This window comes from Podospora pseudoanserina, chromosome 5 (assembly GCF_035222485.1).
Source record: "Podospora pseudoanserina strain CBS 124.78 chromosome 5, whole genome shotgun sequence".
Taxonomy (NCBI): Eukaryota; Fungi; Ascomycota; class Sordariomycetes; order Sordariales; family Podosporaceae; genus Podospora; species Podospora pseudoanserina.
In genome coordinates, this window is record NC_085924.1 from 2,893,275 (window position 1) to 2,911,511 (window position 18,237).

The following is an 18,237-nucleotide window of genomic DNA, read 5'->3' on the forward strand; positions in this document are numbered from 1 at the left end:
ACGTTTTCCCCCTCATCGGTACGACCGTTATCGAGATGCATACACCACCAATAAGCTCAATCTTTGGGCTGCGCTGGAGTGGATTGGTACCCGACGAGGCACTCCCCCCCCTCTCACCAGCCACTTACGTCTTATCCAACATGACGTGCGTCTGTTTCAGACGATTTGGCCGAAATTGGTGATGGTACTGCAACGCTGGGTCGGCTCTCCCTCGGGGCTCTCTTGCGCGGCATTTAGGGATTATCTTCCGGGTGAGCTGCTCGTTTTCTCCCTCTCCTCTGTCCATCGTAACACCGTCACACTGTGACTCAAAAAGTTAAACGCCTCTTTTCAAGTCCATTCATTCCCTTGCCCTACCTGCCTACCTATGTACAGCAACCATGGGACTCTTGGCAACCTCTACTCCTTCTTCTTCTCTTTCTCCTTATCCTTCTTCGGGTTAGTCCCCTCCATCACCTCCCCAGTCTCCTCATCACATAGGTCGCTCTCGTCCGCCAGCCTGCTAAACTTTGGCAACCCATCCTTGATATCCACCACCCTCTGCGGATAAAACATGTGACACTGCGCCGCAAACGCCTCCCTCCCCTTCTTGGTGTTGATCCCCTCAATCAACGTAGGGAACAACAAAATCATATTCCTCCCCTCGTCCATGATCGGCGTCCGGCAGTAGGCACACTGCACTTTGCACGGGAGATGGTGAGTAGTCGACTTGGCGGTAGGGTCGTACCACCCCAGATCGTGATGCCCATTGGTAAAGTTGATATCTTCCTTGTGGAAAATCGCTGCCCATTGAAAGGGTGCCTATTTCCTCTCTCTCATTAGTCACTATATCCACGACGACAGCTTGTTCTTTGGTGGGGACATACCCCGTGCATCCTCTGACAGGTAGTGCAATGGCAGTACTTGCTCGCCAGCGGCTTCTCCCTCGACAGCTCATACTGCACCGCACCGCAGTGGCACTTGCCCTTCCACTTGACGTCAAAGTTCTCGCCCTTGTCGTGGATCTTGTACGGGGCGCGGAACTTCCACTGGTCCTCCTCGCGGTCGGTCCGGGAGCTGGCCTGGTACTGGTGAGGCTCGTCGCCGCGGCTGCGCTTGTTGTTTTCGTTTTTGTGGTCGGCCATTTTGAAAAATCGAGGGGAAGCTGAGAGAGGGCGTGTGAATGCAGGAGTGATGATCCGCTTCGAGACGGCTGAGAAGTGGTGAGGACGGAGTACCATCAAGGTTGTAGAGATTCCGTTGGTCTTGTTCAGGTGTGAGAAGTGGTAGTATCGTCAGTAGGGCTTTAAATTTGCGGTCGAAAACACTGTTTTGGCCCCGGGAAAAGTAGAGGATCTCAACTACAAATACCACCGTGATGTTTACTCTCAGCGGCCTTTCAGCGTGTCATTGATTCACATTGAACCCGTCACTGACGTCATGACATGCCCCGCCGTTTTCAGCCTCCCCTGGGAAAGATTTGCACACGGCGCAAGCTTATTTTCATTGTCCTTTCCTATCTATCATACACACAAAAACACCACAACCCTAATAACCGGTCGTGATGCCATCAGCCCCCTAGCCCAAATGCTCAAACTCAAGCCTTGGCGCATTCAACCACACAATGCGGATCACCCGCCCGGACATGATACTTCACCACCTTCATCCCAGCCTTCTCAACCAAATCCCTATACATCCTCTCATTCCTCAGCTTGCCCCCCAGATTGAACATCATCAAATCGACGTGCGTATTCTGCGGTGGCTGACCGATCCCCTCGAATAGCTTGAACTCAACAATCAAAACCCTCACGTCCTTGTCGACGTCAGGCAGCGCACCAGCCACCTGCTTGAGAATGTTGACTGCCAGGTCATCAGAGTAATCAAGCAGGATCCTTCTCAAGACATACACCCATGCGCCTCTCACAGGCTGCCTCTCATGGAAATCATGGCTCATGAACCTCACCCCTTTCAGCCCTGGATCACCCATCTTCTCCACCCCCTCAATCACATCAGGTCGGTCCTGAAGCACACACTCTTGTGGCTTCAATCCCTGCACATTTTCCAGCAGTTCCTTCACCAAATGCCCCATTCCCCCTCCCACATCCACAATCTTGACTGTGTTTTCATCCGTTGGTGTCTTGGAACCCACCCAAGAAACGTCATACAACGCCCCCCCCCCGGTAATGGGTATATCCCCCCCAAAGATATTCTTGGCCTGCATCGATCGCTTGAACGAAGCGCTGTACTCGGGATACAAAGCCTTGACTTCCCACGGAGGAAGCTCAGCATGGCCCCAAGCAAACGAAAACGGCGTGTGAGTCTGTCCAAGCGGCTCGCGGCGGCCATACTTGGAGAAATAATCCGGCCATTGGAAGAAGGGCTTGAATCCGTTGCCTACAGCAATCACAGCGAGGTCCGAAACGGGGTTGGTGGAGATGTAGAGAGGTGACAGCCTAGAATGGGAGACCGAGTTCGGAACTGGGCCAGGGGAGAGTTTGCCTGTCGCGATGAGGTGGGTGATGAGCCGTGCTGGAGAACTTGGTTAACTCGGTAGGTCACAGCAAGGGGGAACAGTACAAACTGATCAACGACTCATCGGCGTCTAGCTGGCGGGCCAGGTCGGCATAGGTGATGTAACCTGGTGCGGTGAGGGGGATCAAGTCAAAGGCCTTCCACGAGGTAAGCAACGACCAGACGGCAATACCGGAGGTGGTGAGCCATTCGTCTTTTACGGCGTCAAGAGGGTGCGATGTTTCAACGGCAAGTGTGCGGGCGGTCTGGGCGAGTTTGCGACGGAGGGGGACATTATCGCTGCCTTGGTCGATGGTGACGGCCAGACGTTTGGCGTCTTCTAGGAGGGCTTCAGCTGCGGCGACGATGTCGTAGGGCTTGGTGGTCACCGACGGTAACACTGTTAAAGTCGTCATTGTTGTGATCCTAGGTGGTGGTGGTGGTGGTGGTTGGATTGGTAAAGCAGGTGATTTCAGCATGTTGATTGCATTGTGTGCTCTGCCCTACGATGGGTACCACAGACATCCAAGACACGGGCACGGGATTGGAAATTTTATATGTTTTGCCCAGGGAAGAGCTTTCCAGGTTCCCGTCTGTTTTGTAGCTATCCATCCGTACCTGCCCTCGGCGGATAAAACGTGGGGAACTGCCGCTCCCAAGGGACAAACAAACGGGAAGGTGCCAATCTGGGGTCTCCGCCAGTCTGTCAGAATGTCCGGAAGGTGCCAAGGCCTTGGATGTGGTCACTTGGTGTGTGGGGGAATGGTTGCGCGTGGCCATCTTGTGCGATCTCGGGCCCGGATACACGAGCCTGACCCGGGGACGCAGGTATTCGGCTGAAACCAAGGGCTGAGAGCTCGGGGCCGAGATTTTGGAATGACGGATCGGATGATACCTTAACATTGTCAGTCCTGGTGACCAACACCCAACCGGAACCGCCAGCTCCAATGTCCCTCGGCGTCCTCGATCAAGGCCTTCATTTCACTGACAAACGGTCGGGTCTCGTCCTTCAACAGGAGACCTCTTTCCAAACACAGCCTCGCGAACTTGATCGCTTCCCACTTATTTCCGATACCATTGAACTCGATTGCGGTGCGGTAATATGCCTCGTGCAGCCTAGCCTCTAGGCCCTCAAGTTCATAGAGAATGGTCAAGAGTTCTGCCATCCCGGGGCCGTCTTCAACACCGTGATCGTACTGGTCCAGCTCGTTTCTGATGTTTACAAGCTGGGCTGTGCGATCATCTGATTCTTTCTGGCGACGAGATGCTTGGGTGCATCGAGGGCAGGAGCAAGTGAAGTTCCAGTGTGAGAGGGATGCCTGTCGAGTCTGAGAGGGCTGCGTCAAGCTAGAAATATTCTTTGTTAGTGTAATCAGAATGTCTAGAGGGAATATGGGTATTACTTACTCGACGTATCCTATCGTCAGCTCTTCTCCTGGGTGGATATCCCGCACTGTGATAAGACTCTTTCGCATGGTCAGCGGATCAAAATGGTAAGCAGCATTGGGGCTGCAGGCGTGGTTGACTCTAGACACTGAGATTCGGTTTCAAGATCTGTCAGCATCACCCTGATTACCCAGCTGGGAAAGTCTCACCATCCAAAAAGACAGCATGAAATTCTATGTCCTCAATCTTGGTATGGAACGCATTCTTCCCAACAATCGCCAGAGCGCTCTCCTTCGAATTTCGGAGTAATCCCTCAGCCCCTGATAAGGCGAAGAAATCCTCGCGCGAGGGATATGGCAACATGCTAGCCGCTTCGTGAATCAAATCAGCCAGCATTTCTGTTCTCAACTTGGTGAAAGCCCCGTGCTCAATCATCAACCCTGGCGCATCGACCATCACTCTGGTGTTTTTCCTGATGGTTCTGTTGGCTGCGACCACGCCTAGACCCTTGCCTTCGATGGGCTTGACCTCTAACAGGTCTGGTGTGTTGGCAGTGTTGGGAGTGCTCCACCATTTGTCGTGATGAGGTAGGGTCGAAACCGAGCAGATGACGGACGAGGTAGTCACAAGTGATATCCCCTTTCCATCGTTGAAGTTTGGAAGCATATAGACGCAATATTCCTTGTCGCCAGTGCGATGGCAGAGAGAGCCGACGGCCCAGGGCAGCCTGATTGTGCTGGCCTTAGCGGTGCATCCTGGCGCTGGTATAATATGTGGATGCTTGGGGCATGTGGAGATGTAGTTGATGACTTCATTTGGGGGGCAGGTTTGGGGTGGCGGACCGAGGGGGGACTGTCCAAAGAGTGTTAGAGGGACTAATACTTGAGTAAGTAGCATGGTGATGGATGATGATTATTCTTCTCGGTTGGGAAAGAAAGAGATCTGTGGGATTCAGAGCTTCGAGGAGTGAAGATTCCAGGAGGTCTGAGTACTGGAGATCATGTTTCATGATGAGGGTTGACCACATGGGGTGTTGTCCTTGGCAAGGGCTTTCGATACATTCAAACTTTCCTTAACACTGAATGTACATGACATGACCTGTTAGGTTGATTGAGTGTCCTGGCCAACTGACACCGGTTGAGCAAAAGAATTCGGAGACTGAGTACTGCGCGAGGCTCCTGAACCGCGCCATTCTCAAAAGGATGGTGTGTAGCCACCATTCTCCGACAAGGGCTCTCATCGAAAAAGTCCGGGCCGATAATGTACCCTCCGTCGCCGGCTAATACCACTGGAAGTATTGTGGTGCGCGACCCAGCTTTGACCTTTATCGCCTGGCAAGATTGGTGTGAAACGAAAAATTGCGTACTTGGTGGCAAAAGCAAGAGCTAGGCAGGTTTCTTCTCGACCAGGGCAGCAGGAGACAAAGATATAGAACTGTGGCTCTGTTCATGTATCATTCATGTCCACTTCACCACCTCTCGGACAGTTCTGGACCCGGTCGATAAACGTTATCTCAAGTAGCAAGATCGACAGTGATTAGCCTGATTGAAATCTGGGTTTGGTGTAACCATTCAATGCTCAACCGTTGAGAGAGCATGCATGCATGTGAAGCGGCACTTGGTGCATCATGTTCCATTGTCGATCGGGCACCGAAATGAAGTCGAGGTCAAGATGCCTGGGAAACTCGATATGAAGTTCCCATTTGACAGGCATGCAGTGCCACTCGGTCCGCATTAGAATGACTGATATAGCATTTGTGATCCTTGTCATTGAATCCTTGGGTCCTCCACACTCAGCATCAAAGACTCGGTCAAGCTGCTTGTTGACTGCCAGGCCAGTTCGACGTAATGGGATGGTGGCAGTCGGCTCCGGGATTTGAGACTGGATTTATGGCGGATAGACGCGTTCATTTACCCAGAAGTCACGGTGTGTGTTGCCATTTTGGCAATGGAGCTGATGAATATCTGGTTGCCTGCAAGTGTGCACACCAGAGAGGCCATCCCATTGCACCTGTTTGCTTGAAGAGCCTTTGCCTTCGTGTATAAGAGCCCGGGACTCTTTGGGTCGGCGGCGGTATGCCTTTGTTGGTAGAACAAATGCTCCTGATCACCACACCATCCTAACTGCAAAGTGTTCTGAAGCTACTGGATACGGTACTCGACAGATGGCAGCCTTGCTCATGCTCAATTGTCAGGACAATACCAAGCCGGACTCCTCGGCCCAGTGAGCAAGCCTGCCTTGAATCTCTCCAAGTATTCCAATGATCGACTTTGCTCACGTATCCATCAGCCATACTGACACCACATCGTCTCCCCGACCGAGCGCTGGGTCTCTGACAATCAGCCCTTCTTCAACTAGTGAGAGCCAGCGACCAAACCGCACAGACAACGATTGCTCCATTAAAGCCATCGATCGATACTTTTCCTCGAACCTACCGTGGTCCCATCTGAAGCTGAGCAGTAATGGTGCGTCTTCACCTGGGCGGGGAGAGAGAAAATAGATACCTTAACAATGACTGGTTACGCCAAGACGGGGGTTGGCCAAGATACAGAGGGAAAAGAGGAGCGGAAGTCAGATTTTATGGTCACTAGGCATTGGATCAGGTGGTAACGAGGGCTGAAGCAATAATTATATGATGATACACAGTAAATTATGAAAGGATCGGAGTAATATGCACCGTCTTCCTTTAGTGATGCTTAGTGATGACTAGAGTCTGGATCATGTAACCTGCTATCGAGAGAGTCAGGTACCTACTTCGTGATAGTGTAATTCAGCAACTCGGGAGTGAGGCCGAACTCGTGAATGGGCCTGTTGACGGACCAAAACCAAAGGGTATCAAGACCCAGGACGTCTATTCGCTATCTCTGACTGTGCATGATGAACCCTTTATTCTCAGAATTGCGACCGAGTAGCAGCTTGTCGATTCTAGGGTCACAACTAAATCACATACACAACGAAAGGCATAAGGAGGACAATCCATGCCTCCTCTGCTGTATTATAAACGAGATTAAGCCTAGTACTACCGGGAGCTAAGGAGCCCGCATGCTGAGGTCTGTTATGTATCTGGAGAAAAGAAGACAGTGACCTGTTCGGGGAATGGTTTCTACCTTAGTTTTACCGGCTACCCAAATCCCCATGGCAGTTACTCACATTGGCTACTGGAATCCTCTTGGTCAGCATCTTCCTGGTAGACCTCTTCCAGGTCGGCCTCTCGAGGTCGTTCCCCGTACTGGCCGCGGGGTTCCTCTTCCAATCAAGTTATAGCCGGGAAAAACATCGCCTGGCCAAGGAAGCGGGCTTTGAAGCGGCGGAACAGTCGAAGCAGACAAAAAATTGGGAGGTAACTGCGAAAACAAGGGGTTGATAAGATCGAATGGTGTTATGGAGGCAGACATGGCTGTCTGGGAGGACACTTGTGGAATCTGAGGGACATTCACGATCAGAGTAGGCACCACCTCTGGCAAAGTAGTAACGTTTGTCTGACTCTTGGCATCTTCTTTGTAATTCTAACCCAAAGCACGAGTGTCCTTCGCAAGCCAGTCCTGCATGCCGCTGGGAAAGTCCTTCTTGACAGCGCAGTTTGAGCAGCAGGCAGTGAGCTTGAGCGGCTCCGGGGCAATATGCGTGTAGTAGCCCTTCTCTGCTCGGCTGGGCTTGTTCTTGCAAAAAGAGCAGTACGGGTCTAGCGGGTGGGCGATGAAGTCTCCCGTTGCTCTCATGGCTCGAAACAAGTCCAAAGACAACAGCGGAGCTTCCTCATCGAGAAACTTGGTGAACCGAGGCTCCTTCATGAAATAGTACCGTGCCGTGTGAATGAACGACACGAACGCCTTGCGAATAGAGGTCACGGCCGTGTCGCTGATGGGAATGTCTTCGTAGACCAGGCGGATGGCCTCGCAGAGCTCAGGGAGCCACTCCTTGCAAGACTCTTGTTGCAGCTGGATGGCGGGGAGTTTGGTATCGAACTCAGCGGTCAGAGTGTCGAGAGCAATCTTGGCCAGTGGGCCCAGGGCAAAGAAGTCGGCGACACTGTGAACCTCGAAGCATGTGACAAAGTTGGTCATGGTCATTTTCTCAGGGCCCCGAAGGGTGGCAATGTCGCAGACGCCGGTGTAGATGTACCGGATGACCCATTCAACAGCCTCGGGCTCAAAGTCCTGAATGGTGATAACACCGCTGGTTGCCTCCTCAAATTTCCCGGTCAGGGCCTTCTCGAACCAGACACTGCGGGTGCTACTTGCGGGTTAGCTGGATGAAGTGGTCGATGTATCGGTTGCGAGACGAACCACAGAATGGCCTTGTGAAGCTTCCACTCTTTGTCTCCACACTTGACAACGACATCAGAGAATAGCCCGGTCTCCAGCAGCTTCTCGTCAGAGGAGAGGAATCTATCGTTTTTATCCATCTTTGTGAGTCGCGACGGGGTCGGTTGGGTTAGGGTTGTTGTCAAGTCGAAATGAGGCTAGTGGTCAACGGCTTCCCGAGGCACGAAAGGCAAAAATGCGACTTTACACGCCTAAGTTGAAGGGGTTTCCATGAAAAAGTGAGAATGGAAATTCTGAGCAAGACAGAGCGGGAGTTTGCCTGCTGTTTACTTTGCATTGAACTCTTGGACTTCGTAACAATCGAGAGAAGCGGGGCAGGAGTGCATGCTGGCAACGATAAGAATGATAAGGGTTAGGGTATTGATCAGCATCTAGCAAACAAAAAGCAAGTTAAGTCACTTCACTGTTTGAGCATGAGGTTAATCATCTGCTATTCACGATCATGGTACTATTGGCCATTTCATCTGTCTTTTCCCGCGCCTTTCGAAGTCTATTCTGGGATACTTGACGAGACAGTGAAGTATGGATCCAGCGAGACCCCTCGGTCCAAAGCATGGCAGGTAGATCCGGTCGTGCCGGAGAGGGCCTATGATGATTGATAATGTGGTAAGCAGACATCTTCCAGTGCTTCCAAGGGTAAGATGCAATCGCTGACCTCGCAAGGCACGATTTGAAAGTGATCAAGATATTACTCAGCAGATGTCATAGCCAGCAAGTTACATTCGTGTTCGGAACATTATCAAGTCCCTGCATCGTGAACCTCCGTGCCGCTGGTTCCTGACAGAATGCCCGAGATCGAGGAGACATCATGCGACAATCGATCGATTCCACGAGGGGACCAAACAGCAATATATCGCTTGCAACCCCAACCCATTACCGCCCAACACAAAGCATTACAAAACTTTAGCAAGCACCTTCCCATGTGGCATTGCAATGTCAACAAGTACGGAACCGAGCGGACACTGCCTCTCTTTTGAAGACTCGGGCGCTGACGTACCTGCAAAACCGTCGATCCCAACGACGTATAGCAGGGGCGCTGACAATCGGCTGGATCCCTAGTCCGATCGGATCGGCAATGTCCCCAGGAAAAGACGGCAAAGTTGCCGAGAGATCGCATGCAGCAGAACCCGGCAACTGGTTCTACAATGGGGGTGATCTGCCGGCTTGGCACTTTATGAAGACCACTTACACTGTAATAATTATGCTGTTGGCTTTGGATACACTCGTCACCAGCCGTGTGACGTCGACACTAGGTACAATGTCTGTGCTGGTATTGTTGACTTTTCGCAATATCGAAATGCAAGATGCCGAGAACAAGAGCCATTCACAACTATAAGAGCTGTTGGGTTGCCACAAACTGATGCTGCTTTGTCCTACCTACTCATCACTTCACATTCAACATCTCACTTCACCACCATCATCAAACCTTTCTCTCAAACAGATATCAGTCTGCCAACATGCGTTTTTCCGCCATCCTCTCCCTCCTCTCGGCCACCGCTGCCGTGGCCAACAACGCTGTTCCCGCCCTCTGGGACGGTAGCTGCTACTATCCCGCCTCGGATCCTGCCTTCAACGTCACCAGCTACCTCGGCCGCTGGTATCAGGTCGCCGGCACCATCGCTCCCTACACCCGCAACTGCAAGTGCATCTTTGCCCAGTACGGCTTGAACGACAACGGCAGCATCGCCGTCAACAACAGCTGCCAAGCCGGCACCCGCGCTGTCAACATTGTCGGCGCTGCTTCTCCTGCTGAGCCTCAGTATGGTGCCACTGGCGTGTTCCGCGTCCAGTTCCCCAACGAGAGACCTCCTGATTGCCCCGGTCCCAACTACATCGTCCAGGACTACACCGGCGAGTTCTCGCTCGTGCAAAGCAACAACTTTACCACCCTGTTCATCTTGAGCAGGGAGCAGCATCCGGATGAGAAGGTTCTTGATGTGAGTAGCCGGTTTTCATCAGAAGATTAATGTCCAGCGCTAACAAAGACGCAGGCCTGGATTGCCCGCGCTGGTCTCCTCGGATCCGACCTTTCTCAGGTTGTCAAGACGGACCAGACTGACTGCCTCTATACTTGAGCGGAGATGCGAGCAATGGGTACAATACCGTCATAATGGTCCGTTCATTATTGGACCGGGAGGGCTGTGAGTTGTCGATGTTTCAGAATGGCGAGTAATATTGTATGTAATGTTAAACATAGCCTTGTACATAATTACAATGCATGCTTTATCAGAACACGGCTTCTTTCTGCTTGTGTGTCTTTGTGTACCACAAGCTATGCCACACTTGAATACCTGGAGCCTCATCCTGGAATGTGGTTTAGTCCACCAACAACTCTGGGCAAAATGCCTAGCCTGCGGTCTGAGGACCACTGCCTGGCAAATGGTTGGAGCGTGGTTCTTGGCATCACCTCATCTTCTAATTCTCATCACATCAACACTGTAGGCTTTCCGCAACAAACCTTCAATTATTCCTGCAGAGCCATGTACAACAATGCATCCCAGCAACCCATTTTCCTCGCAAGAACCAGCCAGCAAGAACGCCTCCGGTCCCTTGCGAGTACCCCTCCCCAACGAGCCATCTCCCCTGCTATGTATCGACGTCGAAATCAACGGCCACCCCATCACCGCACTGGCGTCCATGGCAAACGAGAACTCAATCATATCCCTCGAGCTAGCCGAACAGCTCTCCCTGCCCATTGAATCGCGAGAATTCAAACACCCTGTCCGCTTGCTCAACGGCACAATCGCCAAGGGGGATGGGACGGTCCAAGTAGCCATCACGCGCCGCGATCACGAGCAGCACGGGTACCTACCAGGGCTCCAGAAGTGTGATGTCTTGCCGGGAAGTATTTACCCCCTCGTGCTGGGACAAACGAGCCTCTTGTTTTACTTGCAGGCGGTCCCCTATTGGCGTGAATGGTATAGGCTTCTATCCCCAGACCCCCCGCCGGAGTTTGACTTCAAGATTCGAATGTCTCTACCCAGGCCCCCGCTGGGGGATAGGACCGTGTTTATCAGTGCGGTTGGGCATCTGGCGTTTGATGATTTGGGTGGGGACCTTGCCGGTGATGACGTCCCGTTTGTGTTGGATGGTGCGAGTACTTGTTGTATCATCTCTGGGAATTACGCCAGGTTCAGGGGGATGGACATGGAGGAGCTCCCTCCGGGCGAGGCTTACACCATGGTTTTTATTGATGGGTCAACCGCGGAATGCTCGATAGTTGTCAGGGGGGTGGAGTGGACGCCTTGGGGCAATCCAGGGGCTGGATATATTATCAGAGGCCGGACTTGTTTTGTGGACTTTCTTGTTGTTGAGGAATGCCCGGCTACGGTTATTCTTGGGAGTAGCTATCTTGACGCGTTTGGGATATTGGAGGGGCCGGAGAAGGTTCCTGATCTCGAAAGCTTCCAGATTACTTCTCTGGGCTTCGCACCGTCACTGGAACAGTACCCTGAAGTTTCGTGGCTGTCGAAAGGAACGCGACCTGGCGTGAAGGTGGGGGATACGTGGTTCGAAGTTGAGCTGCAGGTAGGGGTGGCAATGGTCGAAAGGGGCGCAGAAAGTGGTCTTGACAGCAAGGCGGCCAGTGAAAAACCGGCCGTTCAAGACATTGGTCAGTGAGCCGTTCCTATGAATTATGTTTGCCAGAGCTGACAAGGGGATGAATGTAGATCCTCAAGTGAACCAACCTCGGGAAGAAAGGACGAGTGCAGTTGCAGACAGCGGCTGGGAGGTAGTTGGCCGACAAGAAAGTTTAGCACCGGTACACTATGATTCGAAGGGAATGGCCAAAGAGAAAGCCAAGAAGCGAGTTTGGTGGTGCTTCAGGTAGTCGGGTACATAACGGTTACCTGACGTAAACTCTGCCTTTAAACATTCTGTCGAGAGATGTGGTGTCCAATGTGAACATTGATTTTTATAAGAATATTGACAAGGCTGGGACGGGATCCGTACAACTTGTCAGAGAAAGATTTGAAGATTCGAACAGACATACGAGACCCTCAAAGCGTGGCGTCTGATATTATGCAGCAATACCAGCTACTGCGTGTATGTGATTGGACAAGTCATGAAGCTAAGCTGACACAAGTTCTTATTACCCCGCATAGTCTTCTCTGAAGAGCGTTGACTGAGAGATTTTCTTTCTTTTCTTCTCATTGACACAGGCTCAAACTTCATATTCCCGGATACCCAAAGCCCAGCTGAACATGGCCACATCACAAGACAGGGTTTTGATCGTCGGAGCAGGTACCTGAACACTCTTGTTTGGTCTGAGAGCTATGCAATATGAGATGCTAATTCGTCAAACAGGATCATCGGGCTTGCTCATTGCCCAGGTTCTCAAGAAGGTACTGGATGCCCGGAGAACAAGGCCCAGTAAAATCACCCACTCATTAAGCATCAAAACAGGCCGGCATCCCAGCCACAGTCTTCGAGCAAGACACCTCGCCCACGTCCCGCCACCGCGACTGGAACTTTGGCATCTACTGGGCCCAGTCCCGGCTCGAAGAATGTCTCCCCCCAAATCTACACGACCTGGTCAAGTCAACACAGACAGATCCGAACTATGAGCCGTCGGTGGATGAGAAGCTCAACATCTTCAACGGCCACACTGGCGAGATGATGAACAGCCTCCCCGCACCATACAGCATGCGGATCCGGCGCAGGCCTTGGTTGGAGCTTCTCAAGACTGGAATTGATGTGCGCTATGGCAAAAGGCTTTCCAGCGTGTCTGTCACGGATATCAGTATGACGATAGCCTTCGAAGATGGGACATCTGAAACTGGCACTTTGCTCATCGGTGCGGAGGGAGCTCACAGTCCCACTCGAGAGTTTCTCTTCCGGAGGTCGCCCCACGAGGCAGCGTTGCTTAGCTGTCCTATTGTCACGACGGCTACTTTGACGACGTTTCCTAAGGAGATTGCAGGAGAGCTTGCCAAGTTGCACCTTAAACATATCATTACGTTTGACCCGGCGGGGATGATTGTTTGGATAGGGGGTTTGTTCCCTTCTTATTGCGATCATGATAGAGAGCTGATAGTCAGTAGTCCACAACCGAACACCAACGGACTGCACTTACATGATTCTCGTCAGCTGGGAGTCACAAGAAGAGACTGGGCTGAGGGAAGCCGGCAGCGATGCCATCTTGGCTGACCTAAAGTGTCGAGCTGAGAAGCTGGCATCCCCCTTCAAAGACGCCATCCAGAGCGTGCCAAATGGGACGAGAGCTTGGTACGAAGTTGCAGCATACCTACCTATTGGCCATGAAACACTATACTAACATTGCTCAAGGCACGCCCGGCTCTCCTACTGGCCCACCAAGCCCTGGGATAACCACAACGGAAAAGTAACCCTGGCAGGCGATGCAGCGCACCCCATGACGTTCCGTGCGTTGTCCTACCCTCTTATTACCACACACATCCTGTACTGACATTGGCATGTTCAGACCGAGGCCAAGGCCTAGGCAACGCCATCACCGATGCGGCCGAGTTCCAGACCTGTTTGTCGTCCTCCAGCAACAACCTTGTCGAAGCGGTAGCTAAGTACGAAAAGGAGATGTGGGCGAGGGGTTTCGAGGCGGTAAAGGTGAACTTGGAGAATAGTATCGCGTTGCATGACTGGAAGAAGGTGTTGTTGAGTCCATTTTACAAGGCTGGTATCAAGAGGGACGCGGAAGTTGGGGTGAGTGAGGAAGGCAAAGTGGACGAGAAGGGGCAAGCGAAGGGTGGCGAGGGGGGGCTATTTGATGAGTGATACGCAGTCATTGGACTGGAATGTTTTACCCCTGAACCCTTGAACCCATGTAGTCCTTGTTTCCCAGAGTGTTTGACATGCAGGAAGAAAACGTGAAAGTGTAAATAAACGCAGCTTTGATGCACCTAAGAGTGCCGCCGTCATGTTCCCTACGTCATCACCTAAACAACCCCACCACCGTCCCCTGATCCACAAACCTTCCATTCATCTTGTCCTCCATTTGCCAATTCCTTCCCCCCACCTGCCCAGACTTTGATTCTCTCCCTCAGGCCCTCTATTTTCTTCTTACCCAAAAAGGCAACCCCAAAACACCATCCCCCTTTCTTCTCACCCACCATGACGCAATCACCCACCACAAACAACAACTCCCACATCTCCCTCACCCCCATCAAACCCAACCTCTACCTCGGCAACCTGGAATCCTCTTACTCCATCCCCACCCTCATAACCCACGGCATCACCGCCATCGTCTCCCTGTCCGCCATCCACCACGAGGAATGGTCCCGCCCCGCCAACCGCAAGCTCGTCCCGAAGGAAAACCACTACCAGTTCATCCCCTGCGACGACAGCCCCAACCAAGACATCTTGTGCTGTTTAGGAGACATTTGCGATTTTATCGATGACCATATCGGGGTGCCTTCTGTGCAGGAGATATTAGCGGGTGTTAAACCCGGTGATGACGAGGAGGATGTGCTGGCGAGGGAGATGGGGAGGAGCAGGAAGGTGCTCGTTCATTGCGATGAAGGGGTGTCGAGGAGTCCGGCGGTGGTGGCGGGGTATTTGATGAGGCGGGATGGGAGGGGGGTGAGGGGGGTAATGAGGGAGGTTAGGAAGCGGAGGGGGTGCGTGAGGGTGAATAGGGGGTTTTTGGAGCAGCTGAAGGTTTGGGAGAGGGTGGGGTACAAGGTGTGGGAGGATGAGGAGAAAAAGGTGCCGGTGGAGGGGTATAAGAGGTGGTTGGAGAAGAGGGATAGTAGGGTGATGGGGGAGATTTGCTTGGGGGATGTGTGAAATAAAGGAATGTTGTAATCATCATGCTACGCGCAACCCCTCCCTACTCGGACTTTAGAATCCGGGCACCTACCCACCCAATGTCTTGCTCGTCTTACTCGGCAGTTTGAAAGCTACCTACCCCGACCCACCGGGTATATCAGCCCCCCACCCCACCTCCTTCTTTCACCATCTCACTATTTCCCACCCATCCACCCAACCCAAAATGTCATCACCACCCCTCCCCCACCTAGCCCTCATCGGAGCAGGCATAACCTCCCTCACACTCTCCATTCGCCTCTCGGCCCTCGCCATCCCCCATACAATCTACGAGCAATCCGCCTCTTTGACTGAGCTCGGCGCAGGTCTCGGCTTTGGTCCCAACGCCGTCCGGGCCTTGGAATACATCGATCCGAGACTAGTAGAGATATTCAACAAAACAGCCACCTTTGTTGGCACCCCCTCCCATCAAGGAAAAGAGTTGCTTGTTCAGGAGGGCAAGGGAGTTGACGAGAGGGTATGGATTGAGTTTCTTGATGGAACTAAACAGGGAAGAGGTGAAACACTGGAGCCGGAGTTTGTGATTACCGCTGGGAATGGCAGGGGGCATGCGGCTGTTCATAGGGGGCAGTGGTTGGATGTTTTGGGGGGGTTGGCGGATAAGGAGAGGATAATGTTTGGGAAGAGGGTTGTTGATGTGGTATGTCTTGATGGGAAGATGAGGATTGTGTTTGCGGATGGGACCGAGGCGGGGGCGGATGGGGTGGTGGGGTGTGATGGGGTCAAGTCCAAGGTAAGAGAGGTGTTGATGGGGATGTTGGGGGACGGGAGGGAGAGGGGGAAGTGTGGGTACAGTGGGAAGTATGCCTATCGGTGTTTGGTGCCGTGGGGGAAGGCGGTTGAGGCGGTGGGGGATGATAGGGCTGGAGTGTCGAGTTTGTGGGTATGGCTTTTTATGTTTTGGCATTGGTGATGCTGTGGAAAATGCTGACGGATGAATAGATGGGCCTGAATAGGCATCTGCTGACGTTTCCGGTTCACAGACAGAGCGAACAGTTCTTGAACTTGGTGGCGTTTGTTACGGATGAAGATGGCCAGATGTGGCCTCAAGAGGGGCCAGCCAGCCTGACTCTGCCGGCTACAAAGGCGGATGCACTGAGGGACTTTGAGCAGGCTGGGTTCAGTGGCTCTGTGCGGCGGTTACTGGAGATGACGAAGGAAAGGATGGACAAGGTAGGCTAGCATTGACGCAACATTGCATGCCCTGGTGAAAACTGACGTCTTGGGCAGTGGGGATTGTATGATGTTGCTGATCGGCCGCTCTCCAAGTTTTATTTCGGCAGAATCATGGTCATTGGAGATGCTGCCCATGCATCGACACCTCACCATGGTTCTGGAGCAGGATTCTGCATGGAGGACATTGCCGTGTTAGGGGCATTATTCGAAGAATCTATCGCCCATCAGTCATTGACGGTCGAGACTTTGGAAGATGTGTTCGCCGCTTTCGATTATCAAAGGCGTGAGCGAGATCAGTGGCTTGTCAAGAGTAGCCGAAGAGCAGCTGATCTTTACCAGTGGCGGATTCCAGACTTTCTGGAGCCGAACAGTTTTGAGAAAATGAAGGCGGACATTGAGCAAAGACAAGAGCACTGCTGGGGGTTTGATGTAGAGGCAGCGGTCAGAGAAGCAAAGAAGCACATGAGTGAAAGGCTGACCCTTCACACACAAAGTTAATATTCTACTCTAATAACAGACTTGGAGCCGGACAAAAAGAATCTATCAATACCCGTGCGTTTTGTTCATGACATTGATCAACGTCGGTTTCTGCCCGCTCAACCCCTCCAAGTTCCTCTCAACAACCGCCTGGATGCGCTGGAACAGATGGGGTGTCTGCCAGCTGACATGAGGCGTGATAAACACATTGGGCGCGCTCCAAAGCGGGTGGCCGTCTGTAAGCGGCTCAGGGTCCGCCACATCTAGTGCCGCACCCCTGATCTTCCCTTCCTTTAAGGCTTCAATCAAATCATCCGTGTTGATATGCTGACCCCGGGCAATATTTGACACAAACGTCTTTTTCTTGGCCAAAATATCAAACTGTTCTTTGCTGATGATGTACTTGGTCGCGTCTGTGAGAGGCAGGCTGATGACCAGCAGATCAAGGTCCTGGGCGAGGAACTCGTTGATTGACTCCTTGGAGGAGCCGTGATACCATTTGGCCGGGATCAGACCGGCGGGGTCTCCTGTTCCGGGGACAACGTAGCTGTCATCCTTTCTTGCCTCGGGCGTGGCTTTTTCGCTGCGGGTGTAGGCGTAGACTTCCATTCCGAGAGCCTGGCCTAGCCGCGCGCAGTGCCTGCCAATGGCACCGTACCCCAGGATTCCCATCCGTAGGCCGGGCGAGTCTTCAATGTGGAGGGATGGCTGACGGTTCCAGGTAGCCTTCTTTTGTTGCTCGGCGTAGCTGAGGAATTGGTGGTTTGCCATGAGCCAGGTGCCAATGACCCATTCTGCGATTTGGGGCCTGGAATCATTGTTAGTTCAGTCATTCCAAACGGTTCCACCCACCCTTCAACCAAACACGTACGCGTGGGTCCCATTGGCGGTGCAGAAGGTGACATTGGGGTTTTTGTAGAGGTCGTTGGTGATCCACCTGTCGGCTCCGGCAGACATGAGCTGGACATATCTGACTTTGGGCAGCTTTTCGGCTGGGTGAGGCATGAACCCGACCAACAAAGTAACTCCGTCGTACACCTCATCCGGTAGGGGCTTTGGCATCATGGTCAACTCAGACGTGTGCCACCGAATCTCCAGCCCGGGGTATCGTTCCTGGAGCTGAGCGATCCATTTCTCGTCCCGTGGCGCTGGCACCTCAAAGAGGAGAACGTCTCCGGCTAGGGAGCTTGTGGGGGTAATGGTTACCATCTTGGATACGATACTCGGTGTTGAAAGACAAGAGACCAGAAGAGAGACAAGGCAAGAGAAGTGATGGGGCAGACGTCTGTGAGGGGTGGCCAGTCTTCTTTTATAAGCCGAGGTCACACCTGAACGTAAACGGCTTAGAGTCCGAGAGGGCCGAGTGCGACAGTCTCCCCGTTGGTGATGTGTGAATGCTTGGAGGTGCGGGGTCCGGACCGGCTACGGCGGAGCGCCAACGTCTTTCGGAGACATTTGTCGTATCTCCGTTGCCGTGATGACGCAAAGCGCCACGTTTAAAGCACAATATTCCCGGAGACGTTCACTAAACATGAACCTGCAGCTCAACTCCAAAAGGTATAACGATGGGAGTGAATTGATT

The 18,237-nt window shown here is 52.6% G+C and overlaps 10 protein-coding genes across 10 annotated transcripts; 5 read left to right on the forward strand and 5 right to left on the reverse strand.

The window, feature by feature from the left end:
- Positions 1-309: 309 nt before the first annotated feature.
- On the reverse strand, positions 310-1,220 carry QC764_507250 (uncharacterized protein; the record flags this gene model as incomplete). The annotated part of the gene is made up of 2 exons (XM_062947990.1): positions 310-801; positions 867-1,220. 2 exons carry the CDS (start codon positions 1,218-1,220, stop codon positions 400-402), a joined length of 756 nt encoding a protein of 251 aa, XP_062799290.1. The 3' UTR covers positions 310-399.
- Positions 1,221-1,576: 356 nt separating this feature from the next.
- Positions 1,577-2,969, reverse strand: QC764_507240 (uncharacterized protein; the record flags this gene model as incomplete). Its single annotated transcript, XM_062947989.1, has 2 exons — positions 1,577-2,508; positions 2,561-2,969. 2 exons carry the CDS (start codon positions 2,967-2,969, stop codon positions 1,577-1,579), a joined length of 1,341 nt encoding a protein of 446 aa, XP_062799291.1.
- Positions 2,970-3,395: 426 nt separating this feature from the next.
- Positions 3,396-5,139, reverse strand: SET5_3 (SET domain-containing protein 5; the record flags this gene model as incomplete). The annotated part of the gene is made up of 3 exons (XM_062947988.1): positions 4,086-5,139; positions 3,898-4,024; positions 3,396-3,837 (listed from the first exon to the last, which is right to left on the reverse strand). Exons 1-3 carry the CDS (start codon positions 4,771-4,773, stop codon positions 3,396-3,398), a joined length of 1,257 nt encoding a protein of 418 aa, XP_062799292.1. The 5' UTR covers positions 4,774-5,139.
- Positions 5,140-7,251: 2,112 nt separating this feature from the next.
- On the reverse strand, positions 7,252-8,483 carry QC764_507230 (uncharacterized protein). Its single transcript, XM_062947987.1, has 2 exons — positions 8,163-8,483; positions 7,252-8,109 (listed from the first exon to the last, which is right to left on the reverse strand). The coding sequence occupies exons 1-2, from the start codon at positions 8,279-8,281 to the stop codon at positions 7,383-7,385; spliced, it is 846 nt and encodes a 281-aa protein (XP_062799293.1). The 5' UTR covers positions 8,282-8,483; the 3' UTR covers positions 7,252-7,382.
- A 147-nt stretch (positions 8,484-8,630) lies between these two features.
- Positions 8,631-10,276, forward strand: QC764_507220 (uncharacterized protein; the record flags this gene model as incomplete). The annotated part of the gene is made up of 2 exons (XM_062947986.1): positions 8,631-10,138; positions 10,193-10,276. Exons 1-2 carry the CDS (start codon positions 9,659-9,661, stop codon positions 10,274-10,276), a joined length of 564 nt encoding a protein of 187 aa, XP_062799294.1. The 5' UTR covers positions 8,631-9,658.
- A 415-nt stretch (positions 10,277-10,691) lies between these two features.
- On the forward strand, positions 10,692-11,822 carry QC764_507215 (uncharacterized protein; the record flags this gene model as incomplete). The annotated part of the gene is made up of 1 exon (XM_062947985.1): positions 10,692-11,822. One exon carries the CDS (start codon positions 10,692-10,694, stop codon positions 11,820-11,822), a length of 1,131 nt encoding a protein of 376 aa, XP_062799295.1.
- Positions 11,823-12,205: 383 nt separating this feature from the next.
- Positions 12,206-13,952, forward strand: QC764_507210 (uncharacterized protein; the record flags this gene model as incomplete). The annotated part of the gene is made up of 6 exons (XM_062947984.1): positions 12,206-12,446; positions 12,510-12,547; positions 12,609-13,197; positions 13,244-13,430; positions 13,491-13,585; positions 13,645-13,952. Exons 1-6 carry the CDS (start codon positions 12,407-12,409, stop codon positions 13,950-13,952), a joined length of 1,257 nt encoding a protein of 418 aa, XP_062799296.1. The 5' UTR covers positions 12,206-12,406.
- A 336-nt stretch (positions 13,953-14,288) lies between these two features.
- QC764_507205 (uncharacterized protein) lies at positions 14,289-14,963 on the forward strand (the record flags this gene model as incomplete). The annotated part of the gene is made up of 1 exon (XM_062947983.1): positions 14,289-14,963. The coding sequence occupies one exon, from the start codon at positions 14,289-14,291 to the stop codon at positions 14,961-14,963; it is 675 nt and encodes a 224-aa protein (XP_062799297.1).
- A 205-nt stretch (positions 14,964-15,168) lies between these two features.
- Positions 15,169-16,722, forward strand: QC764_507200 (uncharacterized protein; the record flags this gene model as incomplete). The annotated part of the gene is made up of 3 exons (XM_062947982.1): positions 15,169-15,885; positions 15,945-16,175; positions 16,233-16,722. The coding sequence occupies 3 exons, from the start codon at positions 15,169-15,171 to the stop codon at positions 16,674-16,676; spliced, it is 1,392 nt and encodes a 463-aa protein (XP_062799298.1). The 3' UTR covers positions 16,677-16,722.
- On the reverse strand, positions 16,638-17,864 carry QC764_507190 (uncharacterized protein; the record flags this gene model as incomplete). The annotated part of the gene is made up of 2 exons (XM_062947981.1): positions 16,638-17,463; positions 17,527-17,864. The coding sequence occupies 2 exons, from the start codon at positions 17,862-17,864 to the stop codon at positions 16,722-16,724; spliced, it is 1,080 nt and encodes a 359-aa protein (XP_062799299.1). The 3' UTR covers positions 16,638-16,721.
- Positions 17,865-18,237: the final 373 nt, after the last annotated feature.

Excerpts from the sequence above, each read along its gene's own strand:
- QC764_507230 (XM_062947987.1), bottom strand. The coding sequence starts at position 8,281 with ATGGATAAAAACGATAGATTCCTCTCCTCTGACGAGAAGCTGCTGGAG. Across the intron at positions 8,110-8,162 it reads CTTCACAAGGCCATTCTGTG|CACCCGCAGTGTCTGGTTCG; the intron begins GTTCGTCTCGCA and ends ACCCGCAAGTAG.